Below are 12,031 nucleotides of genomic sequence, written 5' to 3'. Positions count from 1 at the left end.
AAAATCAAAACAATCTCTAATGGAAATGCAGGGTGTTTAACATAAACTAATCAAGTGTTGGCTCCTTTCCAATAATGGGCAGCCACTTTCTGGTAGAGAGCAGTGGTGACATGGAAAGGCTTCTTGAGAAGACATTACAACTGGGAGGTAGCTAATTAATGCATAGTAGTTCCAAGGAGAATTTTAAATCCTCTCTCTTCCCTTGCCTGAATCTGTTCAGGAGAAAAAAAAAAAAAAACAGTGACTATCAAAATATGCCTTTTATTCAAAGAAATAATAGATTTAAGACCCCTGTCCTAGGGATATTAGAATCAGAAAGTCAATTTTTTTTGTCAGCGAAGGTGCTATAATTATGAATTTATGTTTATTTTAAAGACAGAGATCTCCAAAACCCCAGAGGGACCTCTGAGGCCAATACAAAGAGGCATGAATTACAATTCGGGCAAAAAAATAAATAAAATAAATAAAACACCCAAGCCTGGGTTTCTTTTAAATTTTTAAGCTGCCCGAGTCATTTCTTATGCAATCATAAAACAACCTCATAGAGATGAATGTCTTTTATTATGAAAATTGCTGTTACATTACAGCCAACATTCCGAAACAGTATTTTAATAAACATGTCTTGATTATAAAGTAGAGCAGAAACCATGATCCTTTTTTAAAATTGATTAACACCTGCTGATGTTAACATAAATCTGGAGGATACTCCATATGCTCACCATGGTGTGTAGGAGATGAGATGAGAAAGAGCACCTATGTTATTCAAAACAGCTACTAGTGTTACTTGTACAGTGTAAACCAACCATTTACAACAGGACATTAAAAAAAAAAAAAGGTGAAAGGCAAAACACTAAAATGTTGAAGTGTTACAATACTTTTGAGATGGGAAAAGCCAAAGCTTGTTTCCTTTTTCTTCCCCTCTGTGAGTTCAGTGCGAGGTACAGGGAAGAACCAGAACACTAGGTCAAGGATGGATGCAGTTCCTTGCTTCGGTATTTCCCAGAATTTAGTCCTGCTCCAAAACACAGCCCACATGCAAAAGCTCTTCGGGCTCTCATTCACAGGCCTCGCAATACAGCATTTGCACACGGACGAGTGAGGTTCCATAGCAGCTCAGAGTCAGTGTTTGAATTCCAGTGTATTCACTCCATAGCACTGAAAGGAATCCACGAACAAAACTCCTATGTTCTTTCTAGTCAGGAGGCAGAAGACTCCTATTTATATGTGTTCCATGTTTGGGGTCGGGGTGCGGTAGTCACTGCATAGAACCTCTCCCATCATGAATACCCTGGTGGAAAAGCTTAGAAAAAGTTAAAACTGCAGTTTTAGAAGGTCCTCTTTCCCCTCCCTCAGCAAAGAAGCATGATGCACACGTGACTGCAAGGAATTCAGGAAGGCATAGTGTGGCTACTGTAGTTTCAAGTACAATCTGCTCCTTGCAAAGGGGTCTGGGGCAACTGCAGGCAAACCTGAAACTCAAAAAAATTATTAACTTCTTTAATGTAAGAAGCTGTACTGAGAATTCTTCTTACAACTTCACGTAGCTGGCATACTCCTTACTGTAGGAGGGGATGTCCTTTTTCCAAACAGTAAATGTATGATATTTGGGGGACTTAACTGGTTTAATTGAATTTGATCTCCTTTTCAACCCTCCCTTTAAATCATAGTCTTTTTTTTTTTTCTGGGCTCAGGGCTATCATCATTAGTAAGGCTCCGAAATAACCACCAAAATAACACAACGCCCTAATTTCAACACCATTCTTTTTTGCCACTATAGGAAGACGCCAGATGGTGCTAAAGCATCCTACAGATAATCCAGTTGTCAAGCTGTTGTGCATCCTAGTTAAGCTTCTCACGCTGGATCTGGTAGTAACATGCCTGAAAAAGAGTTCAAAACAATTTAAAATTTACTTGTAAAGAAGCCACATAAACATAGCAGTGCACAGGAGACCAAAGAAAGGAAATGTCTGATAAATACTGTTAGGGCCAACAAAATCAGTTAGTTGCTTTATTTTTCCCTGTTCACTTCCAGTCCCCCATCCAATGTCTATTTTGCATACTTGTAAATTAGTAGAGAGAAAATTTTGCACACCTTCTACTAATTCTAAAATAAAGAAACTCTTTACAAGCTGTTTAATATTCTTCACTAAGTAGAAATACCATAATTGGCTAAGCCACTGCTGAGTGGACATTTAGAATATGCTGAGCATTATAAGGTATACAAACAACTGTAACTGGAATCATCTAGTATGTTTAAGAAACTACAAATTAAGAGTAAGCATCATTCCAGACCCAGTGAGTCAGAATTTCCAGGAATGAATTTTTAAGAAGCATTCCTAGGTGATTCTGGAAGTATCCAGGTTTGGAAGTTACTCACACTACAAAGAACACCTCAGCCAAACCATGTATGTTTTTCATTCTTCAATTCCTCAGGATAAATCTCCAGGAGTAGGATTACTCAAACCCCAAGAACATTTTCGATGTTGTTGATATCGACGTTAACAACAACAGTTTTCTAAAAGGGTGACTGCTATTTAATGCATTATCAGCAATATGGGCATAATTCTGATTTCACTGTACCCCTACCAGCACTGGTTATAATTCTAAAAGGTCCTTGCTGATTTAGTAGGCTCAAAATGGCATCTTGCTTAAATCTGCAGTACTGTAATTTTCAGTGAGGTTGAGCATTTCCCTACATATAAATGTATCACTTGTTTCTCCCCTGCTGATATGTTGAGAGATACTCTTCATATAACATAAATACTAAAAATGTAAGTCATTGGTGGCCAATATTTCCCCCAGTTTCTCCACCTTTTTCAGCCCTTTTATTTATTTTTAAAGATTTTACTTATTTGACAGAGAGAGAGACAGAGAGAGGGAACACAAGCAGGGGGAGTGGGAGAGGGGGAAGCAGGCTTCCAGGGGAGCAGGGAGCCTGATGCGGGGCTCAATCCCAGGACCCTGGGATCATGACCTGAGCAGATGCTTAACGACTGAGCCACCCAGGTGCCCTCCACCTTTTTCAGCCCTTTTAATGGAGAATGTTAATGGTATTTCAGTTGAAAAGTTCAAACAACTAACCCAAGCTCTAAACCTGACATTAAATTCTAGGTTTTTTCTCATTTTAATTTGCCTGTCTATTCCTTCTGTTAGGGGTAATGTCCATTCTTGTGACAATAACATACTATCTTAATTACTGTAATTTTATAATATTTTACTAACTGGCAGAGTACATCTATTCTCCCTTTTTTTTCCAGAAGTGTTTATGCCATTTTCTATTTGTTGTTCTTCCAATATACTTCAGAATTATTCTAAGACTCTAAGAAAAATCAAGGTGGGGAACTAAAATGACTTCCAACAATCCCTAGAGAGTACTCAGATTACAGAACCTTATTTGTAACATACTGGTTTACAGTAAATTCATGGGGAAAAGAGAAGATGCAATTCATATTCATTATATACACACTGCCTTCTCTGTTTTACCCTCATTTCCATTAAATAGCTCTGGTGATGGATACTTTTTTGGACGCTACAAATCCTTACTGTTTCTTTTCTAGAGTTACATTTATATAGTCTACCTTTATAAGCATTTCTACTGATTTGAATGATCAATTTATAGGGAAGATTGGGTAATTTGCTTTAGTATTTTGAAGAATAAGTAACTGATTCTACTTTAATATATTTTAAAATATTAACAACATGTGCTCTAAAGGCATTTAATGTTTTCATTAAACGTCTGTATAAAGAAGACAGTGTTAATCACAGATTTATAATATGGTAAATTAAGGACAGATTTTAAGATAAAAGAAAATTAAATACTACCTATACTTACCTTCAAGGTGGTGAACATTATACCCTGTTCCCCATGCTGAAGATATGGGTCCATTAGATCCTCAATGAGGTGTACCTCAGAGCCTAAATTCCTAATCCTGCCCCAATGAGAAAAAGATACTGAATTATATCTGTTTATATGTACATCCTCCTTCTGAATCTATGTAAGGGAAAATAAAGAACAGCTCACCATAGTGGAATGGGTAAAGAGAAATGGTTTTTTTTCTAGTGGGGGAGCACATTACTGTCATCAATTCAGAAAAAGCACTTATTAAAATCATGAGTCCCTAATAATCAAGTCAGAAAAGGTTGGTCACCTGGCCCGTAGCACCACATATAAGAAAACAGGAAACAAGTCATCCATGGACCACAAAAAGTCTTCCTGAAGTGATGCCAGGACACTCTGAGAGATCTCTTCAAAAGTCTGTTGGATGACCTTAAGTTTGTCTGACGGGGTAAATGTTGTGCTGTTGTTATTTAAAAAAAAAAAATAATAATAATCCTGTAATTTTTCTTAATAGAACTGTTCAATATTAAATATTAACTGTTTGACAATATACCCTCCTGGGACTTAGGTGTCTTAAGTTGGACACATCAGGCATAATGAGTCGCTGGAAGGGATAACTACAGTAATCCCTTGGTTCTTTGAGAAAAGATGCCTCAGCTATCTATGGTTCACATGGAAGAATTCACTAAATCATAAGATTACCCCCTTTAACCATGTAGGACCTTATTCTCCTAATATATGCTCTTCTCTGAGTAATTAAGTTTGGTTAATTTCCATTTGGCTACAGATGTGATTATGTAGATACATTTCTGGGTAGGCTCTCCACATCTTCTGAAAATACAACGGCCTTGTAGAGTAAAAGGTAAGCCAAATGTCTCAAGAGAGCCTTTTCTGATCTCCAGGCTGAGTGTGATACCTTCTAGGAATGAAGGGGGCACTTAGAGCTTAGGTAAAGATAAGATCTCATTAATATCTTAATAGACTAGCTATTACTTTGATGTATGTGTTTTTTTTTTTTAACAAATCAGTGATTACCTGATCTGCTGCAGACATTCTACAGCTGAGGCAAAACAAGCATCTTTTGTAGCTGGCAAAACCTGCAAAAAGAGAATTTATGAAGGTCAAAGAGGAAAGCTGTCTTCTGCAGTAACTGTAAAAAATAAATGATACTGATGGCAGGGTGTGGTTCTTCAGTGAGTAACTCATGCTTGGCTACTATTCTACCAAAGTAAAATGGAAATGTTTTGCTATTTCAAATACCCCACATTAAAGAAAAGCATATTTACTGAGGAAACTAAAATGTACTATAATTTACTATACCTTTTTACTCTCTCCAAGGACTGACAAGGTCGCTGGCCAAAATTTCCTACAATGGAAGCCACACACTGTTAATACAAGTTGTTACTTGTGATAGATTAATCCCCATAAAAACAGTTGGTGGCTACACTGCCTTCCCTGTCCCATTTAAAATAACAGATAAGGTTTTAATAAACATTCCAGAAGTAATTTAAGAGTTTCTATCATGTTCCTAAGGGACCTATCAATGTATACTACAATTTCCCCATACATTACGGATATTACCAGGTTTAGCCAAAATCTTTCCTTCACTCAGTTTTACTGTATTTTTACTGTCAAATTATCCTACTGAAAAAATGTACTTTCTGATTAAGGATTGGTAATTTTTGATTACACATATTCGTAATTACTGGATGTTGGGGTGACCAGCTTTATCACAGCACTAGAAGAAAGCATAATGTGTTCCCTTGGAGTAACAAGAAACAATGCTCCACAACAAAGAGCACTTCTAAAACTTTTAAATTAGAAATTGGAGATGGGGAGGAAAGAAAAAGAAGGAAAGGAAGAATGTCAAAGACTAAATGTAATTAATTTTTTCTGAAACTGTAAACATATGTATTTTGTTTTAAGGACGGCAAAATATGAAAAGGTAGCTAAAATGTATACACACACACACACACACACACACAAAATAAAACACACATTCAGAAGACATTCAGAAGAATAACCAAGTTTTACACTCCACTCCAAAAATTCTCAAAAATAAAGATTAAATATCACTATTTTGCTGAATAACAAATGTGCAAATAAGTAAATAAACTGCAAATCATATATTCCATTAGATATTAAAGTACCAAATTCTTGATAATGCTGTTAGCATTTTAAATTAAAACCATTTGATTCTACTCCTAACTACTATACTTACCTCTGTACCCCAAGGAAGCCCAGGAGAGCAATATCTGGCTGCTTATTCAGTCGTAGAACACATTCCCAGTAAATGTCTTCCTCGCGATCATTATCCAGGGCATAGAGCATGAACAGTGGCGGGTAGAGCCGAGGTAGTAGTACAGGAAGCAGTAACCCAGAACTTGTTACCACATAACTACAAAATATTGGAGAAGCAATCATATTAAAATTGCATACAGAATCTAGAGCTGAAAGTAAAGATGGGACATTCTGAATAAAGAAACAGTTATAACAGGGGCACCTGGGTGGCTCAGTCGGTTAAGGGTCTGACTCGATTTTGGCTCAGGTCAAGATCTCAGGGTGGTGAAATTCAGCCCCGAGTCAGGCTCTGTGCTCAGCTGGGAGTCAGCTTAAGATTCTCTCCCTCCCCGCGCCCCCCTACATTCTTTCTCTCTCTCTTACAAAAAAAAAAAAGGTAAAGAAACAGTTACAACATTATTCTACTTTTATATTTGGAGCTAACATGAGGACCTTACCTATGGCCCCAGAGTTTTATCTTGGACCAACTGTGAATACTTTTCATTAACTCAAAATCTAACTGAAAACCCAATTGGTTTCCATTTTGAAAATGATTCTCTGTGGTTATTCTAGATCAGCATGATGTTACTTCACTCAGCAGCCTCTGCACCCAGTCATTTGAGACCGCACTTCCATGGGGTTTGGCTAATCCAACTTAATACAACCTTTTAAAAGGGACCTCAGAGATCACCCAGTCCAATCACATTGTCTTAAAAATAGGGAAACTGAGATCTAGAGAAAACTTTTCCTTGGGATTCTTTAGATAGGACCACCCACCCTCTTTCTTCACTATCTCTACCCAACGCCACGTACCCTGGCTCTGGCGATTCAGATCTGGAATCTGACTTCCCAGTACAAAAGGATTTCCTTTCCGTTGGGAGAGGAGCAGAGAGAGGAATTGTGCTGCCCTCTTCAGGAAGCTCAGGAAATAAGAATCTAAGGAATAACAGAAAATACAATTATACAATTTTATACCTCTAGAATGGTTAAAAAGAGTAAAGATACATTTCTATGCATTTCTCTTATTTCATCTATTTAAGGACCTATGAAATGAAACTTTATATCAACTAAATATTTTAGTTCCCTAGGATTCTTAACTGATGCTCTGTAATTACAGGATAAAATTAAGGGTGTAGCTAAATAATCTTCATGTGCTTTTTTTTTTTCCTGTCTGGTTATTAAAGAGTGAAAAATTCTTATCTACATGTTTTTCTTACTGACGTATCTCATCTGAGGTCAATTTGTATTGACTCTTCAAGCAGAGACCATTATTCTCACAGCAAAAACAAATATTAATTGGAAACTACCTAAATATTCAACATTAAGAAAAAATGAAAATCTAATTAAAGTCAAATTTAAAAAAAAATTTTTTTTTTTAATTCAAGTTGCTGGGGCACCTGGGTGGCTCAGTTGGTTAAGCAGCTGACTCTTGGTTTAGGCTCCAGGCATGATCTCAGGGTCGTGAGATGGAGCCCCCACCTTGGGCTCCACTCTAAGCGCAGAGTCGGCTTGTCCCTCTTCCTCCCCTGCTGCCACTCTCCCTGCTCTCTCTAATAAATAAAATCTTTAAAACAAAAATTCAAGTTGCTAAAAAATTTTTCCAATTGATCAAGCTAAATTATTGAGGATTTTCCCCCTAGGTTTTGAATTTGCTCTAGATTTTATCTCTGACCTCTTATATGCAAATAGTGGGCTCTACTATAAACAAGTTCATTGTCCTCTTTATTTTTAGACATAAACCTTGACTCTTTATTTATTTATTTTTATTCTTATGTTAATCCCCATACATTACATCATTAGTTTTAGATGAAGTGTTCCATGATTCATTGTTTGTGCATAACACCCAGTGCTCCATGCAGAATGGGCCCTCCTCAATACCCATCACCAGGCTAACCCATCCTCCCACCCCCCTCCCCTAAACCTTGACTCTTTAAAGGGAGTTTGCAATCTTCTCTATTTTTGTAGACTTATACCTTGCCCCTGCCTCTGCCCCTAATTTTATAGCCGGGAAAACTAAAAAAAAGTCAGAAAACTTATCTTCATTATACTCATCTAACTAATGTCAGAGCTGAAACACTCCCAGCCAGTGGTCTTTTAGTGGATTACACTGTCCCCTCAAAACTGAAGACATTTCCAAATGCATCTATCAATTCTGAAGCTAATAATATAAGGAAAAATCACTTTATGAAAAAATTCATGAATTTTTATATAATGACCTCATTATAGTATTTACTTGTTGGTTTAACCCCAGTAAAAGATCTTGAATTTTACAAATTCCAAATTTCCTACCTAAAACTCTCTTTCCAAAGATGTTCTACTTGCTTGCTTTCTCACCTCTTTTAAAGTCTCTGCTCAGATATTACCTCATTAGTCAGGCCTCCTGGACCTTCTGTTTAAAATAGCACCCTCTTACCTCCAGGCCCCATTCTTTGTCACATTTACCATCACCTGACACACTATATATTTTATTTAGTCTGTCCCGCTAGAATGGAAGTCTATGAGAATACACACAGTTCCTGATGATTAGTGATGTTAAGCTTTCTTTCAGGTGTCTGGCGGTCGTCTCTATCTCTTCTTTGCGAAATTGTCTATTCTGGTCCTCTGTCCATTTTAAATCAGATTATTAGTATTTTTTTAGTGTTGAATATATAAGTTCTTTTTATATTTTGGATATTAACCAAATCATTATCAGATACATCATTTGCCAATACCTTCTCCCACTCAGTAGGTTGCCTTTTTGTTTTGTTGATGGTTTCCTTTGCTGTGTTTCTTGCATAAAGTAAAAACATGTTTTTTGTTATTTAATCTGTTTAAGAATCTGTGGCACAAAGATCATTTTCTTGATGAGTAATTTCATCAAGGAAGAGGAACCTTAATGATTCTTCACAAAGTTGTAATCTCTACACTCAGGATAAAGACACCCAAGCATTAGTATAAAGTACTATTCCACAGCTTGCAGACTTCAATGAGAAAGACCTCTTACCTCACCAGCTGGAAAATTCGCTTAAGGTAAGACTTAATCTCCTTCACAGCCTCCTGCAGTAACCGGCGATTGGCTCCCACGCCCACGTATGTCATTCTGTAAACTGCAACCAGTGTCTCCACAAGCCTGCCCAGGGGGTGCAGAGGAGTGTCACAGGCCTGAACAGGAAGAGGATCACTGAAATTAGTCAATGACTAACAGCAGAAACAATCAACCAATAAGTAATAAAACAATTTCATAAACGATAAACAATTTTCAAACTGGCAGGAGTCAACTTTTGGATCAGAAAATTCAAATACTTAAACTTTTCTGAAAGTGTTGAGTCTACCCAAATTGTATGGAGTAGGAGTTCCTAATGTTAATCAAAGAATCCTTTTAGCATCTTGGGAAAATAGCTTTGGATATACTGCTAAATATAATTAAGCTATAAACTTCACCAAAAAATAGGAAAGGTTACCTTTGAGCAAACTAAATAATGACAGTTGATCATGCTTTAATACAATCACTCTCCAGTTCCCTTGATTTCTCTTAATACTGTTTCCTGCAACCCCATTATCAATGCATGTCATACTTTAAACTAGCTAATCTTACAGGGTTTGAGAAGGAAGCAAAGAGCATAACCATGGGGTGAGGGCAGCACGCTTTATTTATACAATCTCTAGTCTGCTAATGTTACTAACAAAAAGCCATTTTAAACTTTGACCCTTGTTCTCAAGAACTCCCTTGAGCACTTTACAAAACTTAAAAAAGTTCTACCAACATGATAGGGCAATATTCATGTGGAAATGTGCTTTTAGTAGTCAGAGAATTAGCAAAAGAAATACCTAGAAAGCAAAGATAGGATTAGGGTACCAATAAACTGTGAGCACAATGATACATTGTAGTGGTTGTGTCATTAATTCACAAGACCACTGTAATTTTGACTCTACCTTTATTAAATATTTCTTGATATCATCATATTTCTCCACAGAGAAGGCACCAACATGCTGAGGAATGAATTCCAAACTCTCTAGTGTCTGAGTCTGCGAACGACTTAATGTCTCTGGACTGTAAAAAGACGAAAGCCCATTATGTATTTCATATCAAGAAAGCAAGGGAATGGTAATGTGCACATGAAACACTGTCACCAAATAAGGATGAAATGGAGTACCCAGGACAGTGTTTGGCCCAAATGAGCTCATAATTGGTAACCGACTTGCTAGCTATGAGATTTTTCTAACAGTCACTCCAATGTCATTTAATGTTACTTCATACCAACTACAATTAATGAAAATTCTGCTTCAATATCAACAATGGTATTAGGAGATACTATAATGTTAGCCTGGAGAGAAAACTGGTGACAGACTTGTTAGTGACAAGAGAAAAATGGAATAAGAGAGAGAGGAAGCGGTGAGGAAAAATGAAAACATGAAAGGGCAGAGGAAGAAGGGAAATGAGCTCAAGTAAGGAGATAATGAGGACGCTATATCTGGTGGTGAGGTAAGCACGTAATGGCTAAAGAGAAGCTTTGGATGAAGAGGCCATGATAAAAGACATACTTAGTAATCAACAGACATTTTTGGTAATGGTATTCTATTACTAGATTATAACCAATTAGAAATGGTACACAATCATTATTATTATACTATTTTAGATAAACAAGCCCTCTGCAGTTGCAACATGTTTTATTATATAAAAGTTCATTCACTCTCATTCCTTGGAAACACCCAACAATTAGAGGACCAAAGGTCAACTAGAGGACCAAAGTCTCAATGTTTAAACTGACAGGCTCTAACAGTGAAGGCTGACCATCTGCATCACACGCAAGGGGAAGTCCACAGCTTTAATCAATCCTAGGAGTTTCCATTTCTTCTACTAATAGAAAGATTATAAGGTAAAAATCATGAACTTCATGAATGAAACACTATAATCCATTCCTGTTTATCCCAAATATAGGGGGGAGGAAAAAACCAAACTTCTTTCTATACAGCAGGGATCGTCAAGTTCTTTGGGTCCAAATGCCAGGCAATGCTTGTGAGAGTTACTGGCCCAGTTAAAGAATAAGGAAATATGCAGAAAGTAGAGGGGGGCAGGGGTGAAGCAGAAGAAAAGGAGAACAAGGGAGAAAATAAGAAAAAGAAAAAAAGGAAGAGGTACATCTGTAATTTTTCTTACAGTACTTCAAAATTGTGGTGCCACTTCCTTTTGGTCTCCAGAGGATGCTGATGACAACTATGCAAGCACGAAATGGCAGTTCCCCTCTAGGTGATGCCTCTTTTTTCTCTAGCTGCTTTCCCGATTTTGTCTTTCAATTTGATTATGAAGTGTCTGTTCACGGGTATCTTTTTTTTCAGGATGCAGTTTGCTTAGCTTCTTGAATCAGCACTTTTGTCTTTCACCATATTTGGGAAGTTTTCAACCATTATTTCTTCAAATATTTTTTTCATCCCCATAACTTTTCTCCTCTCCTTCTGGGATTCCAAGGACACAAATATTAGACTCTCAGGTCCTTAGAGCTCTGTTCCTTTTTTCTTCCCCCATGTATTTTCTCTGTTGTTCAGTTTGGATAATTTCTATTAATCTATTCTCAAGTTCACTGACTCTTCTGCTGTCATCTCTATTCTGCTACTGAGTTCACCCAGTGATCTTATTTTGGTTATTAGATTTCTTAATTCTAAAATTTTTATTTGTTTCTTCTTTATATCTTCTTTTTCTTTGCTGATACTTCCAATTTTATTTTATTTATTTTTTATTTTTATTTTTTTAAAAGATATTATTTATTTATTTGACAGAGAGAGAGACAGTGAGAAAGGAAACACAAGCAGAGGGAGTGGGAAAGGGAGAAGCAGGCTTCCTGCTGAGCAGGGAGCCCGATGTGGGGCTTGATCCCAGGACCCCGGGATCATGACCTGAGCTGAAGGCAGATGCTTAACAACTGAGCCACCCAGGCA

The 12,031-nt window shown here is 37.0% G+C and overlaps 1 protein-coding gene across 6 annotated transcripts in view; it reads right to left on the bottom strand.

The window, feature by feature from the left end:
* Positions 1-542: 542 nt before the first annotated feature.
* The window catches only part of ALS2 (alsin Rho guanine nucleotide exchange factor ALS2), a 74,234-nt gene continuing 62,745 nt past the window's right edge, over positions 543-12,031 (bottom strand). For 5 of the 6 annotated variants that reach the window (XM_081815337.1, XM_081815334.1, XM_081815333.1 and 2 more), the window contains 9 exons: positions 10,031-10,148; positions 9,102-9,259; positions 6,932-7,054; positions 6,060-6,236; positions 5,159-5,204; positions 4,874-4,935; positions 4,149-4,298; positions 3,833-3,929; positions 543-1,878 (listed from right to left, as the gene is read on the bottom strand). In XM_081815337.1, coding sequence (XP_081671463.1) covers positions 1,840-1,878; positions 3,833-3,929; positions 4,149-4,298; positions 4,874-4,935; positions 5,159-5,204; positions 6,060-6,236; positions 6,932-7,054; positions 9,102-9,259; positions 10,031-10,148 — 970 coding nt within the window. In that variant the 3' untranslated portion in view covers positions 543-1,839. Of the gene's footprint in view, positions 1,879-3,832; positions 3,930-4,148; positions 4,299-4,873; positions 4,936-5,158; positions 5,205-6,059; positions 6,237-6,931; positions 7,055-9,101; positions 9,260-10,030; positions 10,149-11,255; positions 11,552-12,031 lie in introns of those variants that run through there. The other variant, XR_014143931.1, reaches the window with a different exon arrangement.

The sequence above is a fragment of the Leptonychotes weddellii genome, chromosome 3, assembly GCF_054177405.1.
Source record: "Leptonychotes weddellii isolate Sample4059 chromosome 3, ASM5417740v2, whole genome shotgun sequence".
Taxonomy (NCBI): domain Eukaryota; kingdom Metazoa; phylum Chordata; class Mammalia; order Carnivora; family Phocidae; genus Leptonychotes; species Leptonychotes weddellii.
Note: the sequence above shows the minus strand (reverse complement) of the source record. Positions and strands in the feature narration are given on the sequence as shown.